This window comes from Mus caroli, unplaced genomic scaffold, assembly GCF_978045245.1.
Source record: "Mus caroli unplaced genomic scaffold, Mus_caroli_1 scaffold_19, whole genome shotgun sequence".
Taxonomy (NCBI): Eukaryota; Metazoa; Chordata; class Mammalia; order Rodentia; family Muridae; genus Mus; species Mus caroli.
Window position 1 is genome coordinate 76,913,659 of NW_028227274.1, and position 21,482 is coordinate 76,935,140.

Consider the following 21,482-nt stretch of genomic DNA (forward strand, 5'->3'; position numbering starts at 1 on the left):
GACAAACTGACAGGGATTGTCCGAGTCCAGGATCCTTAATATTCAGTGTTCCATCCACCCATGGATCAGCCTCTGGAAGCTTCCACTCATCCCACCTGACCACTATTGCTTCCTGTGGCTGCTTTAATACCACAGGTCATAATAAATGCCATAGTGGGTCACACAGACTGGGGTGAGTATGGAGATCTGCTCACGACCTTTCTCATATGTCTTGTTGGCTTTGGGACATGCAGTCATGGAAGACAAGAGAAAGAATCCCATCCTATGTGTAATTTTATAAACAAGACGAAAGTACAGACTGCACTCGGTGGAATTCCAAATACAAAGTAAAATTTGGGGACAGGGAAGTAAATATGTGTGCTCCTGTTTTTCTCTGTGACGCTTTCATCCTTAGACCCTTCTTTATATTGCTTAGAAGTGCTAGTTTATTGGTCAGATGTAAGCCAAGTACGTTCACTCAGACACAAAAGTACACAATGTAGGTAACAGTAGGTGGGCAGTAACTGGTGTTTATTAACAAAGTTTTTCTTTCCTATCATTGGAGTAGCGCTTAGAGTCTAGACAGGGACTCTTTCTTTAGGAATATGAATGAAACCACAGAAAATCTGGGATGAGAACTCCATCCATATCTATCTTTCTTTTTCTTTCTTTCTTTCTTTCTTTCTTTCTTTCTTTCTTTCTTTCTTTCTTTCTCTTCTCTCTCTCTCTTTCTTTCTAAAATCTTAGGCTAAGATAGGTCTCCCACATATTGAGATTGGTTGTTAGGAGGAAATCTGCACGCTCTAAATCAACCTTTGTAGGATATCCAGGTAGGAAAATATTTTCTGAACATAAAACCCTGCAAATTGGACTCAAATTTTGTCTTCAGTCTTATTTCCCAGAGACAGAAGTAGGGTTAAGATTTTGTCAATGATTGGGTATCCACTTGGTGTGAGAAGAGACCCTCAAATGCTATTAAACTGCCTACTGATGTGAACCAGATGGGAAAGAAAAGAAAAGAATTCACAACTCATGTTAGACTGAATTGAATGTCTTTAATTTCACACAATGAATAACATATGAATAGGATCAACTTTTTTTTTATTTTAATAGTTAAGTGCTCTGTACTGTGCTAACCTGATCTGGTAGCAAAAGAGACTGAACTTTCTTTTAGAAAAAAAAATGTTTAAAACCCAACATCTAAGACCATGGGAGAGCATGACAGTAAAGCATGCCAGATGTCGCTACGCCTCAAATGACAGCAAGTCCATGTTCGTTTAAATGTACAAAAATGCTTTATGAATAAAAACTGTTACAAAAGAACATTTCAAACAATGTACAATTTTCTTGCCTCTATATTCAATAAAATACAAATACATTTTTGTTCTAAAATATGTTTACATACAATCAAAGTAGAACATGCAAATTACACTTTAAAAAAGGCTTTTAAAAACCACTTATGAATACAAACTAAAAATTAGCCAGAAGGACTTGTAAGACAATCTTGTGCCCATCTTTGAAATATATACATATTTAACACATCATGTGCATTTATTATTATTTAAGAAATAGATTTCTTTTTAAAAAAGGAAGAAAAAGAAAGACACCAATCCAGGGCGGAACTACCCTTCCAGATTGACCAGTTGGCAGCTCTTCGATTTTCCCCTCTTTAGTGTTTATTATACCTGGGCAAGTGGGAGACAGATATCCAGGAAGTTCCTTCCTTGGTTGATATGTGCTTCTATGACTGTTCCCCCAAGTGACAGAGTCCAACAGGGAAGGCAGGCTCCTCAGTGGGGTGAACTCTCTTAGAAACACGAGGCAGAGGGAGCCTTGCTTTGTGGAAAGAAACGTGAAGAAACACCAAGAAGATGCTACGGTATATTACAGTTTGAGTTTCTAGGCACTGTGATGACATTATCTGTAAGCGCTGGCATTTGGACCATTGTGATACGATAGGGTAGTGTTGAGAAAAATGTCTATATTTATGTACTTTTACATAATGAGTAGGACTGAAAATCCCGAGACATAACACTTAAATGGCTTTTGAGGCATTTCAGCTCCCGCCACTCCCCCTCTATGCTACAGTTGGCATTTAAAGGCTTTGGAAATATCTGTAAAGACTTTTAGACAGTTCCCAGGTCAACCTTCCTAGTGATAGGGCAAGGCGCACTTCACAAGCTCATTATCTGAATAGTGTTGAGTAATGAGCCAGGAGTAAGATTTTCTACTTAAGTCTTAATACCAAATCCTTTATGATCTGCTTATAGTATATCATCTTCTACTAGAATTCTGTCACCACTTGCTTATCGTATTTATAGATACAGCAATGTGCAGAACACACATTTGGACTGCCATTGAACATGGCCTCCCACTTCAGACGGCAGCCAAGTTTACACACCATTCTACTGACAGCCCTTAGTCACCTTTGCTAGGCTGCCAGTGACTGCTGAGTCCTGGCCTTGCCAAGTCACAGAGCAACCTCCCCTGCTTTCCCTTCCTCTGACCTTTCTTCCTTGGCTGATAGCCACAACTGGGCTATTGGAAGAAGTTAAACTCCTGTTCCTCTCATTTGAGACGAGGGGGTCAAAAAAGCAAATGGCTTTCCAGTCCCTTAGTAAGGTGGATTACAGACCCATCAGCACCTCTAAGGAGCTTTTGTACCTACGTTTACCTTCTCATCTCTAATTGGTCTCCTTATACTATAAGTGGGTCTCTACCTACTTGCTGAAGGAGTATTCTAAAAAGAAGTGGGGAAAAACTGAAATTAAAAGCACGGGATCATTACAAAACATTTTGTAGGTCTGTAAATGGAGTCTTGAGGTTGCTAAACAACCCCTCTCGGAATAGAAATGCATCCCCAGAAGGCAGTGTTGTGTGGATAAGAACCTCCATACTTTGAATCAAGAGCTGGGTTCTCTTTCTGGCTGTAAAAACCACTTGGATGTGGAAATTCAACTGGCTTCGTGGAGGGGCCTGGGCGGCAAAGCAGAGGTTAAGGGTGTAGTTAGGGCATACAGACATAGTTGTGGCGATCAGGTTCATGCAAAACAAGAGAAATAAAAGATGCAGCAGTGAGGAAGTCACTGGGTGGTAGGGAGCCACCGTGTACACAGATGGGCTCGCTTGCATCGTCAGCTGGTGTTCACCGTGACACTCTTTGGTCCTCTAGTCTTCCAGACAGTTCTCAGAGCTTGCATGCAAGGATTTCTGTGTGACTCACATTTAACTCAAAGATAATAATACACCCCAATTCATGCGTTAAGTGGCAGATCCAGTGTATCTCCACTGAATCTTTTTACTCTTTTAGAAATTCTAACCCAAACTTCTTTTGAGCTAATCACCAATCACAGGTTAATGCCAATCAAATGATGGATGTCCCATGAGGTTTATTAAGCACCAGATTTCTCTCTTCTGTAGGAAGGTTTAGATTCTATATGCCTTCTGTAGGAAGGCTTATAGATTGGGTTGGGAGACTCTACACCACAAGAATGAAGGAGGAAAGAAATGGTTTTTAAAAGTCCATCAGGAAGAGAACCCTTTTTATGGCTTAATTGGAATGGAAATGGCTGCTCTTTCGTAGCAATGGTTGGGGGGAAGGGGGCTGATCGATACCTTCCTCCCTGTGACTTTGGAGTTACTCAGACATGGCTTGGGAGTGACAAACTGGAAATGGCTGTTTAGATTTTGCTGTTCAAATTGTGTGAAATGCCATAGGTCAACCCAGGTCACAAACTGAGTATCTAGGATAAAAGCTTGAAATAAGCACAGTCCTTTAAATGTATGTATTGCTAGAATTAAAAGAGACTGACCGAGCAGGCTGCAAATGACATGAAGTCCATTTTGACAGTGAAGATCAGGATGGCTCTGTAATCCCAAGCAACTGATGGTGCCACGGCTCAGTGGTGTATTTATAAGCATGTTAACTTGGGACTTTCAAATTTCCTTCGGTAGATACTACTCACTTATTCACTCTATGTTCCCACAAAAGATCCACCTCTCTCTGAGAAGGAGATCCTGTGTTCTGAAGTGATAATGCAGTTTCTTAGCTGGTCTCAACTTTCTGTAAAGAATCTTAATTCTGAGGTAAACCAGATATCCTAATTCCCCTTAGAAAATGTGTCTCTCTTTATATAAGCTATGATGCCAGGCATTTGATGTCTTGAAGAAGGGGAGGCGTAAGGGAGGAAATTGAGAATACTTTTTGAAATTTCCACATCTGACTTTTAACAACATCTACGGCAGTGGGTTAAGTCCAAACTTGGGCTGTGGAATGGATGATAGACGGAATATCTGTCCACACTAAACCGGAGGCTAGAATACAACTTGGATGAGAAATGTACAGTTGAAATTGACCATTTCAAAGACGATTTGTCACACACAGTTTGCATCCATGCAGACTGATAGATTTATAATTACATTATGTACAGCAATGTTTTAGTGTATTAAGGCAACCACAATTTGGATACTTTGTCCAAGGTGGCTTTGATGCAATTGGAGTGGTGGTACCCTTTGAATATTTTATTTTATTTTTTTATTTTAGATAAGAACACTTACTCCCCTTCGATTTTAAGGAATAATTATTAAGAGATAATGGACTTCTACTGTCTTTGTTTCTTTTTCTTAAACCTATGACAGCTCTTTGCATGAAAATAATTAGGTACCAAGGCATTGCTAGACAGTTTTCTTTCTGGCGGGTGTGGGATTTTGATTTTTGGTGGCTTATCAGTTATTCCACTTGCTAGGGGGGTTATTAAAACCATTTTTTCCTGCCTATTCGCCACTGATATGTTTTAAGTATAAAAATAACCTGGCTGACACTTGGGTCAACATATCCATTGGCTGCTCTGAGTCACTTATTAAAAAGCTTCTAAACTGTACTGAGTTATGTTTCACAATGATTGGGATTCAAAGCCGGTTCCTTGAGGCAGGATTTGAAGAGTGGACTTTACAAACGTGAGTCAAGTTCACCTTGTTTAGATGTGTATCACAAAGTTGAAGGCAGCAAGTTAACAGGAGTACATGAAAACACAACACAAAAGAAAAAAAGCAGGAAAAAGACAATGCAAAAATCAGTGTAGGAGACAGGAACACGAGCAGATCTAAGGTCGCCTATCAGTCCAATTCCACTTTCTGATCACAAGTTTCCATCTGAGCAACTGTGCTGTTAACGGAAAGACTCATCTCTCGGGTCACATGAAGATGATGTTGGTGCCCCAAAGCCTAGTGGAGTTTGCAAACCAAAAGAAATAAAAACCAATTATGCGGAAGTGGCTTACAAACAAGCCAGCTGGTAAATTTGCAGCTTTGCTTCCCCTTGGAATGTTTGCTAATGGTGTTTCCCATTTATTATTTATTTATTATTTATCTTTTTTTCTGACCAGCAAATGAAATCGGAATCAAGGGCACACCTGGGATGAGGAAGATCAGGTGGCCATCTTTGAGCACCAGCTTTGAGTTCTTCTGTCTTCTGCAGCCTGCAAGGATCCCGCCACTGAATGAACAACAGTGGCAGCTACTTTTTCTTTTTTTTGGAGGGGGTTCCCTCATTCCACTACCCCAAGAGCTCCCTATAGCTCCACCCTGCCCTCTGCCCATCCTGCCCACCCGCTGCAGAGACGGGCGGGGTGTCCCTGTGGCTGGGCATCAGCCCCACCCTGGCTGCTGTGCTCCCCCACATCAGTCCCTGCCCGGATCCTGCCACCCAGGCTCGCCCTAGGGAAGGACATCGCTCTCGCTGGCTCGGGACTTCCGTGGCCTTTTGGCCTTCACCTCCTCTTCCTGGGGAAGGGGCTGCGGGGTGGGCTGCGCGGGCTGCGCGGGCTGCGCTGGGGGCTGCGGTCTGTGTTTCCTCTTCCCGCCCCGAGCCGTCTTGGGCAGCGGCGGCGGTGGCGGTGGTGGAGGTGGGGGCGGCGGCAGTGGTGGGGGCGGCGGCGGGGGCAGCGGTGGCGCCTCCCGGGCCATGTGGATGACAGCCTCGATGGTGGCCATCACTGCATCCTGGCCCGAGGCCGGCTCCAGCGCGAGGGGACTCAGGCTGGGCTTCTGGCCTCTCTTGCTGGGTAGGTCAATGCACTTTTCCAGCACTGGCATTTGGTCTCTGGAGTCCTCATCGAACTGTGAGGCCTGCTTCCGAGGCCGGCCTCGCCTCTTCTTGACAAAGTTGTTGCCCGTCTTTGATTGTCTCTGCAGCCGCTTGGCCTTCAGAATCTTGTTCACGTGGTCCAGGTTCTTCTTGGTGGACAGAAGCTTGGTGTAATGGCACATCTTCCGCACTTCGCATTGGATGGCTTCGATCTCCCGTCTCTTGAATCTCTTCTTCAGGGAGGAGCTGGCTGCAGGAGACAAGAGCAGAGAGGTTGAGCTCAGCACACAATGCCCTCCATATATTATTGCTTCTCGATTTAGACAGAAAATAACAAAAATAAACAGTGGCTGACTACATCACGTGTACAAAGCATTATTTACATTATTTCAATCCTTGCAATTGTGCAAAACGCTGTGATTGATATTTTATTTCAGTGTATTATGAGACAGGACCTCCGTATGCAGGGCAGGTTGTCTTTAAATTTTGGATCCTTTTGCCTCAGCCTTGTTGAGGGCTCAGAAAGGAGGCTTTCATGGCCATACTGGACTTCCTCCTCCCTCCTCTCTTTTAAAAATAAGAAAACTGAGGTTCAGATCTTCCTAGAGTCTTAGAAGCAATGATAGAAAGCACAATATAAACTTTATATCTTCTTTCTTTCTTTCTTTCTTTCTTTCTTTCTTTCTTTCTTTCTTTCTTCCTTCCATTCCTTCTCTCTCTTTTTTCTTTCTTTCTTTCTTTCTTTCTTTCTTTCTTTCTTTCTTTCTTTCTTTCATTTAGCCATTTGACATCTGACCTGATTCAATTAAGCATTAGTTGATACTTTCCCTTTGTCTGACCTTGAACGCTTACACACAGCCCACCCACATCATTCAGTGAGATCAATACTGTGAGGGGGGTTGTGCCTGAACGCTCTGGTTGGGAAGGTGTGGTCTCTTAATATTTTCCCCCCGCCAGTATTCTGGAGCTGTCAAGTGGCCTGATGATGCCCAATTAACCAACTTCTTCCTAACCTTCACCCTCTGGGAAGTCAAGGGCAATATCCGCCAGGTGTTTCTCGATGGCTTCCCCTCCCCTGCTGAAGAGCTGTTTGCAAAGGGCCCTTTTCATGTGCGGCTGGCCAGATGCTCCTTTCTTTTATGAGCCTAACTTCTCAGGAAGTCCTGTACGGTGCCACTAAATGGCCTTCAGAACTGCTTCGTTTTGAAGTTCAGACACCATAAAGTGTGAATGGCTTCAAGACATAGCGAGCCTTTCACCCCCCCACCCACCCACCCAGTCCATTCTCCGGTGATTGTCTGTGAGCAGGCACACATGCAGTTAGTACCTGTGTCCTGGCACACATGCAGCTGTACCTGTGCATGCATACCTGCACACAAGGGCAGGCACGCTGTTCACCTTTTGTGCTGCCTGCTAGCCGTTTGCAGACTTAAGTGTCTCCTCACGGAGTTCTTTGCTGCTGTGATTTGTCCCAAAGAAGCCCACTTAAAAGACTAGACTCTAAAGGGGCATTCTTTTTTTCATTTTATTGTGTTGTTTTCTCATGTGGTCCTGTTATTATTTTTTCATCTATTAGTTGAAAGGATAAATATCTTAAGGGAGAAATGGAAAAATATGCTTAACACTTGGCCACCGCTCTCAGTATTCTTGGCAACTCCCACTTCATTCTTTCCATGGTGCCCCGATTCTCCCTCATGCTGTGGCCCATCACAGACTTCCAGGAGGGTTTTATTTGAAGTTATTTATGCGACTAGCCTCATGGAGTGGGAAGCGCTGAGTTCCATAGGCCAGGTCAAACTGCCACTGCTTTTGGCCAAAGGTCAGCTAGACTGACTGAGCAGTGAATAACTACTGAGCGATCTTTAAAATAAGTTATAAAGATCAAAATAGAACAAAGCCTGGAGTGAGCTTCTCACTATAAAAATAAAACTTTTGTAGTTAGTCTTGTAAAAAGAAAGGTGGCTCAATTATCAGTCCCTCGGCTTTATGCAGCTCACAGACCATGCACCGTGCCTCCTGAATGGGCAGGATTGAAAGTTGCTTCCTGGATGGCAAATGAGACTAATTCTGGTTGCCTCCCAGTCACAGCCTTTGGAAGTGTTCTAGTTTGGATTCCGAAGGCAACGGTTGCAAATGTAGGGACCAGGAGTTTCTTATCAGGCCTTGTTAGAGACAGGCAATGTACTTCATGCATAGAGACTCTGAAGAGTTAGAAACATGCCACAAACCTCTGGGCACCATGGTGCAGTTTGCTCTCTCTGTAGTTTAGGCCATCTATCAAGGAACTACCTGAGGTACAACCAGCAATACCAAGATGCTAATTTTGCAGACCTGTAGCACAGCTCGGTATAAATACCAGCTGATTTTATTAGTTGTATTATCTGAGTAAGACTTGACAGAAATGCTTTCACGAGCTACATGTTCACTCATATGGGGGCAAACATAATAGATAGGTAGCCGGGAAAAATGAAATTTGAAGCTGAACCTAGTGTCAGTGATGATAGGAGGAACCTGGAACATTTGCAGGCTGTCGGTGGGGTATAAATTGGCCCCATCATTTCAAACAACGGTGGGGCAGTAGCTGCTACCATTGAGGGTATGCAGTCTCAGTGCCCTAGCCATGGCATGCCAGGGTCAATTCCCTCACTTATGTGAAATAAGAGGCAAAAAGACTTAGAAGAGGATCCCTCCAAGTTCAGGGAATGCTATAGGAGAATATATAAGAAAACATAAACGCTAATCGAAAGCTAATGAGCCAATGACAACATAGTGAGCTAGCAGGACCATACACATATACAGCAGTATGATTACATTTAAAACGTTGAGTGAGGCCGGGCATGGTGGCGCACGCCTTTAATCCCAGCACTCGGGAGGCAGAGGCAGATGGATTTCTGAGTTCTAGGCCAGCCTGGTCTACAAAGTGAGTTCCAGGACAGCCAGGGCTACACAGAGAAACCCTGTCTGGAAAAACCAAAAAACAAAACAAAACAAAAACAAACAAAAAAAAGTTGAGTGAAAAAATTCCAATTGCAGAATTTTCTTTTAAATAAACAAACCATGTTTGTAACAATAAAGATGCATGTATTTGAAAAAAAAATTTTTTTTTCATCTTCAGGATCCAAGTGAAAAGCCCACAGTGGCCACTGGGAGGAAAATCAATAGTGAATGAAAGACTTGATGAAGGGAGAGTTTTCAATGTTTATTCTCCTCCAAAGTTACCTCATTAAGTTACAAAGCTTTTAAACTGGGGCTGCCCAGCAGAAGTTGTTGAATGTTAAAAATGTTCTTTATCAGAAGCCCGGGTGCTGGTGCACACCTGTAACTCCAGCACGGGAACAGGTGCGCTGATCAGGATGTTAAGGGCCTCCTTGGCTACGTCGTGGGTTCTACAACATCTGGAGTACATTAAGACCCTGTCTCAAGAAACAGAATAAAAGGAGGAGAATGAAGAGGAGGCAGAGAAGAAAAAGAAAAAGACTTACACCCCACAGCACCAGCTAGCAGTGACGTACAGCAACTAGCATTGAGAGGCATTCAGAGGCAACTAGCATTGAGAGGCAGCTACTATGATGGAGAACGTGATTATCCCATTTAGTGTAAATAGTTACTATGAGCCTAATGGCTCCTTCTTGGGTAGGATGGTGGTTGACTAAACAACCCAATGACAAATAGCACTTGGAGATTCAGTCAATAAACTAAAGGCTGTTGGGAATTCAAGTTAAATGACTGGTGTCTCAAAAAAAATTATTTGGACGAGGGTAAAACTAATTATGAAGTCATGAAGGAGATAAAACAAATTTTATTTGGCTATCATTTTAATAAACATTAACAAAGAGACTCTGACATAAAATTTAAGTTAAACCCTGCCTGGGCTTTGCCTGGTATAATTGTTGTTAGGTTTTTTGTTTTAAAGGTGTAATCGCTGTATTATTATTAACTTTTAACTTTTCATGGCTTTGTCTCAAATGAAACCACCTGAAACTGGCTTCAAGGGAAGAGGAGAGAAAGAAGACAGAAGCACTGCTGAATGGCGATTCATCAAGAGCTGATATTGCTGAAGCTGAGTAACAGTATATGAGGTATACCAATGTTGCTCTGATTTCATACACGCTTCATGTTGTTCAAACTGCAAGCTTAAAATTATGAAGGATAAGAGGCAAACATCATGCATTTCTTGGACTTGGGACAGGAGAGAGCCACAGTTCACACACACACACACACACACACACACACACACACACACACATATATATATATATGTATATATATTCCAAAGCATTTTATTTGGTTAACAAACCATATTGAAAGATCATACATACTTTATTAATATTATCATTATTTTTAAACAGAGAAAGGTTGGGGTAGGTATATAGCATTTGGTGATTTTTTTATACCCGAGGGCTTAGAGCTTAGGTTCTTTCCTAGAATGTAAACACACTCCTCCACATTCTGTGTGAGTCTCACAGTCCAGCTTAGTCACAGAAAGAAGATTCACTATCTGAACTTCCTTCTATGGCTTTTTCACTTTCGCCATGAGGCACCAGAGCATCTGGCTTCCCCAGTAGCTCTGGGTCCAGCCCTTCTGAGATCATCTTGTCTCTGATTGCCATCACTGGAACACCCACTTGAACCATCTTGAGATATCTGGCATATCGTGGATCCCTGGGTACAGTTAGGACGTTTTCTGTTCTCATATCCTTAGGGTTCTATTCACATAGCTTTGGGAGAATGAGAGATTCACCAATTTTCTTAAGTTCCACTGGTTACTGTCCTCTGACTTAACTGTATGCGACAGTGATGAAGTTCCCAGGTTTATGTTGTGACAATCATGTACCAGTGTCATTAGCTAACCTCTATTTGACATCAGGTATCATAACTATATCCCTTTCTTCTGCACACTCTGAGGCTGGAGGTTTCTACATGTGCAGAACACCTGAACCCTATTTTGCACTTATGCGTATTTTTCAAACTTTCAGTCCAGAATCTGTGTTCATGCAGATGAAGGACAGAGTGGAGCAGAGCTGATGTGGCCTTGTGCAGGGTGGATATCGATGAAGATGAAGCACTCACTATGAGCCATTTCATGCTTCTGGGTCTCTTCATATGTTTTATCCCGGGCCAATGATCTAAATGGTTTTCAATTTTTTTTCTGGATTTAAAGATTGCCATAATTCTTTCCTCCGTTTATTATCAATTGCCTTCGCAAAATGTGGGATGGCTTTCTAAAATCTATTTCTCCTCTAATAAATTTGAAACCTCAGGCTGGGGAGAAGAGCATTTTGGACTTGGCAAGGTTTGGTATTCACAGATCTTTCTCCTTATTGCTCATGATTCCAACGTCCCTCTAAATGTTTACAGATTTTTCCCTCTCTTCAAATTGTTTCATTATTGGACAGTAATTTCTGGGATCTTGCTGCAAAGATTGATTCCATATTTGCCCTCTTTCCTGTCATTGTCCTCTGTCTTGCCTGCTATTTGCTACGCTTACAGAATAATTATGACAGATCCAGGCAAAATACAAATTTATTTCTTTATAGCTGCAATAGAAATAATTTTCTAGCTCCTCAGAATGGCCAAGCGAATGGGTAAGATGCTGTTGGTACAGAGTTAGATACCTCTTCATTCCCGTTTTCAGAGGCCTGGGATATCAGCCTTTGCTGATTTTCTCACATGATAGAAGAAGAATGAATGGGCTTAGCAGCGATTCTTGTCCCGAGATTTTCAGATTGAGTGTGAGTTTGGTTATTAAACAACTGAATCAAGCCTTGGTTATTTAGAAGATTTGAGAAATTGGTTCGGATGTTGCTAGACTGTATTTTGTTCATATTAATGACACAGCATAGATATGTAAGACAGATTTGAGTGGGTTGTCAGGGAGACAGATTTATTTATGGACTTCTTAAGAGAATATTTTTGTGGTTCTGAATGGCCCTAAAGGGAACTGTGGTCAATTTGGGGGAAGACTTTCAGGATAAAGACAGTTGGAACACTTTTGGCCCTAACTAGTACAGGGAGTGTTGCTGTACATTGATTTCTGAGTTGATGTATGTTAGAAAGCTCTTTCCATAGATCGTATCTCACCCCCTGCACTTTCTGAGGTTCCAACATAGGAACAGCCAAGCAGCAGTAGGTGATCTGGAAGATGCTGTGGGGTCAGCACATGTGGGCTCAAGAGAAGTTGCCTAATGTTGTACAATGTAAATTGTACATTTTATGCTTTGTACTCGAATTTGAATCAGTAATGATTTTCAAATTTGTTTTAATGATGTTTTGTATTATTTCATGGGAAGAATGTGGCAACCTGCCTTGGCATATACATTTTCTTCTTCCATCTTTGAATTTAAATTAACCCTCTATAGCCCTGGCCTTAAAGATTCTTTTGAAAAGGACAAGTTATTTCTTTCGGTTGAGCTCCTACAGGGGAAGGAACAGTTGAATAGCTGCTGGATAGTAAACGTATGAGAGAGTACTGCTCTTCACATTTGGAGATTGGGTTTTGGGCCTATTCAACAGGTGGGAACTCATGCCTGGTATTGAAATCTAGAAAAACAAAACAAAACAACACATTTCTAGAACATCAAAATCCCTCAGAAAGAAATTTCCTAGTGTTGTTCTGTTAAGTTAAAATGGCATTAAATCACCTTTAAAATCAGTGTGTTTACAAGCATACGCAAATGCTACTTTCGGCTGTAATCAGGGAACTATCTTTTTGCTCTGAACAGCAGGGAATACAGAGATTCTTGGCTGCTCAAGGTGCTCAGACAGGGGGCTGGTGTCCTTCTCACCCATAAACAAGACATTTACACCACTAAAGGCTCAAGGAGGAGGGGGAAGAAGGAATACAACACCAGGAAATAGGGAGAAAAACCTGCACATGTGCTGTTTTCTGGGAGTGACACACCCATGACCACCATAGACTCATAGCTACAAGGGTTATCTTCCCTGGGCATGCCCAGAACTGAACTTGTCAACTGCTGGGGATAAATGAGGAAGACACTGATGGAACGCTATCCCTACCTGTTGAACTATTAACCACTAGTTCTGGGAAAAGGGGGCTCACTGTCCTCAGTTGTGTACCCACTCTGATGGGAAGTTCTAAATCTATCCTCCTGCAGAAGACCTTGGTTAAATTCTACAGTGAAAACAAATAGACATGATTTGGGATAGGCATTTGTAGGGAGGAGAAATTGACAGAAGTTAGAAGAAGCAAAACGATGGTGGGCACGAGAGTAATTAGAATGAATTATATTTATGTATGACATTATCAAAAACAAATCTATTTCTTTTAAAAGCAGAGACCGGGAGGTCATCGTGATGGGGCATGCTCTCCACTTTTTCCTTAAAATTATCTTGTAATATGGTGGTTTTTTTTTTTTTTTTTTTTTGAAGCCATGACCAGCTTGGGGTATACGGTGAAAGACCATCCTTTCTCAACTATAACAGCTTAGAGGTCTTCAGCTCTGTCATTTTACACACACAGGAGTTTGCCTGATGGGAGAGAAGGAGGAGTGGAATGTGGAGTTACTATATGTTCACCTTTATCTGCAGTGGGAGATGACACCAGAGAGCAGGTGGCATTGAGCAGCTGCCTGTATCTTCTCATAGACATTAAAGATGTTGGCAATTTAGAGCCTTGCCTTGTGCTCTTCTATTCCGGACATCTCGCCTATTGTCTAACTCCCCCCAGCCCCCGCCCCCTTAGATTCCCAGTGGGCACCACATTTCCCTAAGAGGAAGCAAATTTATTTGGCTGCAGGATTACTGTATTAATAATTTATGTTCACATTATCAATGTTTTATCTGAAAATTAAGAATTAAATAAAGCATTCTAATGAATTATCTATGGGACCAGAATGATGTCCTCACGTGGCCTGTACATACATGCATCTGCCGTAATTTGTCTTAAAGTTTCAGGGAAAAGGAGTAAGCTCACAGGTCTTCAGGGGTTAATGGAGCATCTTACAAACTCACTGTGTCCATGTGCTGTGAGTCAAGCTTGTATTCTACATGTTAGAGCACATCAGCCCTCGAGGTTAATTTTAGTGAGACAAGAATTTTAAATTAAAAAAAAAGTTCAATCAAAGTACTTTGTGATGAGATAAGAAAACCCAAGGGATATTTTATGTATCACAATAAGTTGTCTTGTTTTCTCACTTCGGTCTGTATGAAATGACTTGGAAAACTTTCTTTATAAAATGAGAGTTTGACACACTCATGGTTTGGTGTATCCATAGGTTGTGACTCTAAAACACAGTAGAACACTTAGTGTCACTACAGGATAAGGCCCCTCTACAAAGTAATTTCTTGAATAATACAAAACAAAACAAAACAAAACAAAACAAAACAAAACAAAACAAACAACCTCATACTATGGAAAGAACACTTTTGCTAATTGCCTGGAAATTTATTCATTATGTAGTAATTTTGTTCCTGACAATGATAAGATATAACCTGCTTTAAAAAAAATTCCTTAAATCTGAAAACTTAAAGCTTTTATAAGCAGAGTCAACTGAAGAGATTTGTCAACTCTCATAGTCAACATTCGGAGAACTGAACTAATTACAAAGGGCAATGCCTTCTGGTTTCCAAGATTACCTAACTTTTAATAAGAAAAATGGCTCACCATGTTCCTGAGAAAATCTTGTCTAATTGATGTTGAGAATGAAGAAATGTTATGACTTAAGTACAGCCAGGAATGTTTTTCTTCTTTGGGCCCATATCTACACTCTTAACCTATGTCTACCAATAAAAGACATGGAAAAAACAATTCAGATCTTCAAATTATATTATTATAAGTGTGAAAACATAAGGGAATTAAATAAAGGTTGCATTCAAATTCAGTCTGTTTGTGTTCCTTAAACCATTAGTAAAATTGTAAAATTGGTAGAAAAATTTAATAGCAACACAGTGCTTTTGTTTCATTGATAGAATCCATTAAATAGAATGTGGAATTATTTTGAGAAAGTCATTTATATGTGAATTATTTCATTCCTTCAAAGTTTATGTCTTGAAAGGGAAACATGTTCTAAATATGCATTTAATGGGATGACTACTCCCAGTGATGTCACAGGATGAAAAACAGTTGGACTTTACTACCCTAAAGTTTTTTATGTGCTTAAAAATACTATACAGCATTTATTCAGTCACTTCGAATTTTAATTCCGGATCTTCTCTTGCTCTGAGCTCATGTCTAGGAAATACCCAAATTTTCTTGAGGAGGAATAATGCCTGGTCCTCAGAATGGACAAGGCAGTTCCAGCTTGGTAGTCCATGTTGGTTAATGGTTCCTCACACACTATGAATTCCTAGAGACTAAGCCTGGACAAAATTTATCTACAGATTCTCTCATTCATCACCAATTGAATGAACTTCAGGAAATTGCATGGCCATCAGAGGAGTTCTGTAGTCACACAGAACTCTTAAAAGGAGATTTGAGACCAACATCCTTCATTTGCTTAGGCAATGTTAAAGTCCTGGTGTCTCTGGGTTTCCAGAATACCTGACTTCATTGGGCGTGGTGATGCAAAGCCAAGCACTGATGTGTTTACAGGTTGGAAAAAATAAATCACCCGAGGCTTTGAATAAATAAAGGCAGCAGTCTGGAGTTGGTGCCTGAGCTTTTGTTAGGTAGTGAATTGAAAGAAACAACAATTGCAAACTGAAGGAAACCAGAGAGAGAGCCACTAAACCCCATACTATTTCAGTAAACATTGGCTTTTGTTGTAGCTTGGATCAAGCCCACAACTATGAATAGACCCCAGCTTCTCAACTGCCAGCTGGGACCCCAGTCTGTGTCCTCACATCTGAACATGGGGGCTGTGAAAAGGAGGGGATACAGGTCTATGGGTGAGTTTGAAGGAAGGGAATGGGATGGTAAGATGTCATTATATTATAACCACAGAAAGAGAATTAAATAATGTCAACAGTAGAAGGTTTCTGAACCAATCCAACAACAATCATTAAAAATCAAATGAGTAATGGATCATTCCACATGCGTAGGGTAGTTTATGTCCCTGCAGCCTCGGCACTGAACTCACACGTGTGCTTTGGATTGCACAGGATGTCACAAAGATGTGCATTCTGAACCATCTGAGCTGAGAGCTGCTGTGCTGTAGGAATTGCATTTGTTTATATTACACTAAAGGTCTCTGCACTCAGAGACGCACTGTGACATAGTCACAGAAAATACTTTTAACATTTTCTTCATCACCATTCCTGGGTAGCTTGTGTCAACTTAGTATATCTTTGTATTTATTATGTATTATTATTGAACTGTGTTATGTTATGCTTTGGATTGATGACTTGGGTATCATTAAAAAAACCCAAAAATCCATTCAATGACTTTTGGCTGTGGATTAGGACAGACTTCCTAGTTACTCTAATATACCTTAGACAGACTTCCACCATTTCATACTATATATATTGACGTAAATCAGTGTTTTCGGCATTGATGATCATGAAATGAAAATATCACTCAACAGTGGGAAATATTGAAGTTGGTCTGCATCTGAACGTATCGAATACTCAAATGCAAGTCAACCTATGTAAAAGCAGACTAGGCTATCTGCTTTATAAAGATATAAACTTGCCTTTGTCCTTAATAAATGATAAATTATGACATAAAAAATCTTTTAAAATAAAATTCTTTCTGATTTATTATCTGCAAATGTTCAATTTGCATACCTATGAGCCTGCAGTTGCATAAAAAGTTCTTGGGCACAAAATAGTGCCAAGAGTCTCTTCAATTTCATGGTGAGATCGATCGATCGTAGATTCAATTTCTAGCCCTGAAACAGGACCAAAGACAAAGATGTCTTGACTAGACAACTGGAGAAGCTGGGTAGAAGTGAAGTCTGGGCCAAAACCTTTCTGTGACTGAGCTACATCAGTTAAGTCTCCTAGTTTGTCAGTTAAGCAAGGAGCAAAGTTAGGCGCAGTCTCCCAAAGGGGCCATTTCTTTTTTCTCTCTCAAATCTGCTGTGGCATTGTCTTTAACCATAAATTGATGTTGCATGTAATGTGACATTTTGTATGCATGTTCTTACTCGACTTTAAAAATAGTTGTACATTTCAAATGTGTGTGCTAAAGGGAAGAAAATTCTTGCTGACCATGTCTGAAGTTTATGAATCGCAAGAAACTATGGGCCTTGCTTTCTTTTTGGTTTGAACAAATAAACTTGCTTATGCAATCCTCAGGTTTATCGCTGGATATCCAGTAGATGTTGACTTAAAAATTCGGAGGAACAGAGCTACTAGTCTGAATCATCAACCCACAGTCCTCTGGCTTTAGGTAAAGCTCTTATTCTCTTGGAGAAATTGTTACTTCTGGATCATGATCTGCAAAAGGGCTCAGGCCACCAGATAGTTTCTGTTCTAGATGTGACATCCTCAAATCCTTCATCTCTGTTTCCTACAAGACCAGTTCTAGACTGCATTCTATTTTCATGATGCTCCTCTAGAGATTTAAAAGACCTGCTAAGGTGCTTCTCAAATTAGTACCCCAGAATTAAACATATTTGGCATATATAAAGTGTTTAGTACCAACGACTTGAGCTGATTCATTTCTGTAATCAAAAAGTACAACACTTACATTAACGAAGGCCACACTTAAAAAAAAAAAAAGACTGCACATTTTCAATAGCACACATACTCTTGGCTCATAGAAAATGAAGGTTCAGCAGTCCCTTTAAATGTTTTAACATACATTGCCATCAAACCGTCATGCTGTCATGGAGAAATGTTCCTAAGCACAGCTGTAAACCTTTCATTAAATTTGTAAAGTTCAATTTTATTGGTCCCAATCATCTGAGTTTTGAACCACATTAATCTTCATTTCTTCCCCTGCCAAGTTTTGAGGCCTTTCCTTTTCAAAGAGGTGGATAATGTCAAAGGTAATGACTGCCCTTTTCACTCTGGTGGGCGTGACTCAAATAACTCAAATGCACACGCACTCTTTTTACTAAAATATCAGTGTATACAATAAAACATCTTCGCATTCTTCATAACAGCAATAAACAATTACACCCATTGCTTTAGATTTTCCTATGCTGTCGAATTTGTCTGCTTAGCAGATGATGGATGAAGCCCAGAAACAATAACTCTGCATGGCCTACAGGTGTGTGTCCAATTCTATTATTTCTGCAAGTGTCAGAGAGGATATTGCCTCTGGTGGTAGATAGGAATAAAAGTCCTGCACTGTTTTCTTGGTTGTTTTTTGTTTGTTTGTTTGTTTTCTTGTTTTGTTTTGTTTTTTTGTTTTGTTTTGTTTTACCCAAAGGCAACTATCTTGTCCTAGTGAGGGAAAAGACCCCAAACTAAATAATGCTCATTTTGATTCTAGTGCTTACAAATCTCCCCTGGAATTCATTTATAATTGAATATTAAAGCTTTTTCAAACTTTTATTACTTTCAAATCAATATCCTGCATCTTAGTAAATCCTACCCATCTTTAAAACTCCCAGTAAGTCCTCCTTTTAAATGCCGTCCCTGGCCTTCCATTTAAATGTTAACCTTTCTGCTCCTGTTACATTGCTGGCTTCTCTCTAACAGCGCCATATAAGCTGTCCTATATTTGCATTGTAGAATTAATCGATATTTATCCCCCCTCTTATGCCATGTCTTCCTACTGAACCAGGACCATGTGTTAGCTTTTCTCATTCATTCTCAGAACAAATATTGAAGGAGTCCCATCTTGAGCCAGGCACCGAGCCAGGCGCTAAATTCTTTGCCTTTCTCCCAGTGACTAACATGAAGCTCAGCTAACTAACTTGATTTGAAGTCATTCCTAACCCAGACTTCTAATCCAGTAATTGGCATCAACTTTGCAGATTCTGTACATGGGGAAAGAAAGGATGCTTGGAGGGAGAACAGAAGAAGCATGTTTGAAAGGGGAGCCTCACACCACACATCTCAGTGGTCTTTCACCTGCCTGAAAGAGGCGTTAAGGCTGGAGTCTCAGCTCTGTAACCACAAGTCCTGTGAAATATAGACCAACGTCCAGTATACCCTATGGAAGAAATGGGGGCCAGTAACAACGGAAAAAAAAGTTTGCAATACATTACAAGTCACTAAGAAACTGGTTTGAATATTTAATAAAGTTATAAATTGATGGAAACTAGGAGTCTTCATATTGACTCTCTACCACCAAGAGGTTATTCACATGTAAATCAGCCTTCCCAAAATTCATGTCGAAAAGCTTAGACACAGGGGCAAGGAGTAAGGGAGAGAGGGGAAGGGAGAGGGAGAGAGGCAGGCAGGGGATTGGCTCCTTACAAAAATAAATAGATGTTCAAAGAACAGTTTCAGGTTCCCAGAGAAGGAGGGCTATACCAAAATTTCCCATATATCCTGTTGCCCCAGCACACACACAGCCTCCGCCATGGACAGGTTTTTATTCATTGCCGAACATTTGGGTCCAAATTATAATTCTCATTGAAAGGAGGGAAATCACATGTTGTCACGACTAGTTGACGTACATTCATATTCTGAGAAGTGTACCCATAGTCTGCTTGGGAAAAGAGTTCAGATCCTCTCTACCCCTGGGCTCAGAGAGGTCACGGAGCAAATCCTTTTCTCACTAACTTCAGAATCTTGACAGTTTGAGAGGCACAAGCTCACTCACCTCTTTCTGATTAGAGACTCATTGGCTACTAAGCCGTGAAGGCTTGGCTTCTAGGGAAAGTTAGTGTAAACAAATTCAGCGTTACAATGAGCAGAGTGAGAGGGTGACTCATGAACAAAACACAGACATATGCTCTTGTGTAAATAAAGGCCCGGTTCTAAAGTCTGCTTCCCATTAATTACACAACAAAAATGAACTTTCCATATGTAAAACCCAAAGCACTTAGCTCTGGCAACTTACATGAGAAAAATACCAGGATTGTGGGGTCATGAGTACTAACAAAAGTAGATTTCAAAGAAGGTCTTCTGCAAATACCTTCAGGCGTGACCTGGACAGCTTCTCCCAAAAGAATGGTTTGGAGCTTGTTTGTTTGTTTTTTGAGACAGGGTTTCTCTGTATAGCCCAGGCTGTTCTGGCACTCACTTTGTAGACCAGGCTAGCCTCGAAATCAGAAATCAGGCCTGCCTCCGCCTCCCAAGCGCTGGGATTAAAGGAGTGCGCCACCACTGCCTGGCTTATAAGTACTACTCAACTATTAAAAAGAATGAATTTATGAAATTCCTAGGCAAATGGATGGATCTGGAGGGCATCATCCTGAGTGAGGTAACACAATCACAAAGGAACTCACACAATATGTACTCACTGATAAGTGGATATTAGCCCAGAAACTTAGGATACCCAAGATATAAGATACAATTTGTTAAACACATGAAACTCAAGAAGAACGAAGACCAAAGTGTGGACACGTTGCCCCTTCTTAGAATTGGGAACAAAACACCCATGGAAGGAGTTACAGAGACAAAATTTAGAGCTGTGACGAAAGGATGGACCATCTAGTGATTGCCATATCCAGGGATCCATCCCATAATCAGCTTCCAAACGATGACACCATTGCATACACTAGCAAGATTTTGCTGAAAGGAACCTGATATAGTTGTCTCTTGTGAGACTAGGCCGGGGCCTAGCAAACACAGAAGTGGATGCTCACAATCAGCTATTGGATGGATCACAGGGCCCCCAATGGAGGAGCTAGAGAAAGTACCCAAGGAGCTGAAGGGATCTGCAACCCTATAGGTGGAACAACATTATGAACTAACCAGTACTCTGGAGCTCTTGACTCTAGCTGCATATGTATCAAAAGATGGCCTAGTCGGCCATCACTGGAAAGAGAGGCCCATTGGACATGCAAACTTTATATGCCCCAGTACAGGGGAACGCCAGGGCCAAAAAGTGGGAGTGGGTAGGTAGGGGAGTGGGGGGGGGAGTGTATGGGGGACTTTTTGGATAGCATTGGAAATGTAAATGAGGAAAATACCTAATAAAAAAAATTAATTCTCAAAAAAAAAAAAAAAAAAAGAAGGGTCTGGAGCAACAACATTGTTCCCAAGCTCCTAGCAAGGTCACTTGGGTTATAGATCTGGTTCCCCTGACGAAATGGCAAGACAATAGTGGGCATCTCTTTTGTTCTGGGTTCTGCCATCCCTCTGGGGCAAATCCTGAATGCATGCCATGTAGTGTGTACACATACTTTTCTGAGACCCTTACACAGTTTCATTTCTCGCCATTAATACCTTTTCTATCATTGAAACTGTTCACTGCAAGCGCAAACTCATGTTTCCTAGGTATTATAATGGCCATCTGTCGTCTCTTGGCATAGAGGTATTTAAGGGAATGGAATTCCCAGGCAGGAAAATTCTTTGACAGGTTAAAAAAAAAAAACTATGGGAAGCGGGAAATACCTGAGTCCTTTCCTGGGATCCCTTCAAAAGCAGACTTCACAAGACAGACTAGTAGGAT

General features: G+C 41.1%; 1 protein-coding gene across 1 annotated transcript in view; it reads right to left on the bottom strand.

Annotated features, from left to right (window-relative positions):
* Window positions 1-772: 772 nt before the first annotated feature.
* The window catches only part of Setbp1 (SET binding protein 1), a 356,483-nt gene continuing 335,773 nt past the window's right edge, over window positions 773-21,482 (bottom strand). The window contains exon 6 of the mRNA XM_021150811.3: window positions 773-6,314. Within this exon, the coding sequence (XP_021006470.1) occupies window positions 5,695-6,314 (620 nt within the window). The 3' untranslated portion in view covers window positions 773-5,694. The remainder of the gene's footprint in view (window positions 6,315-21,482) is intronic.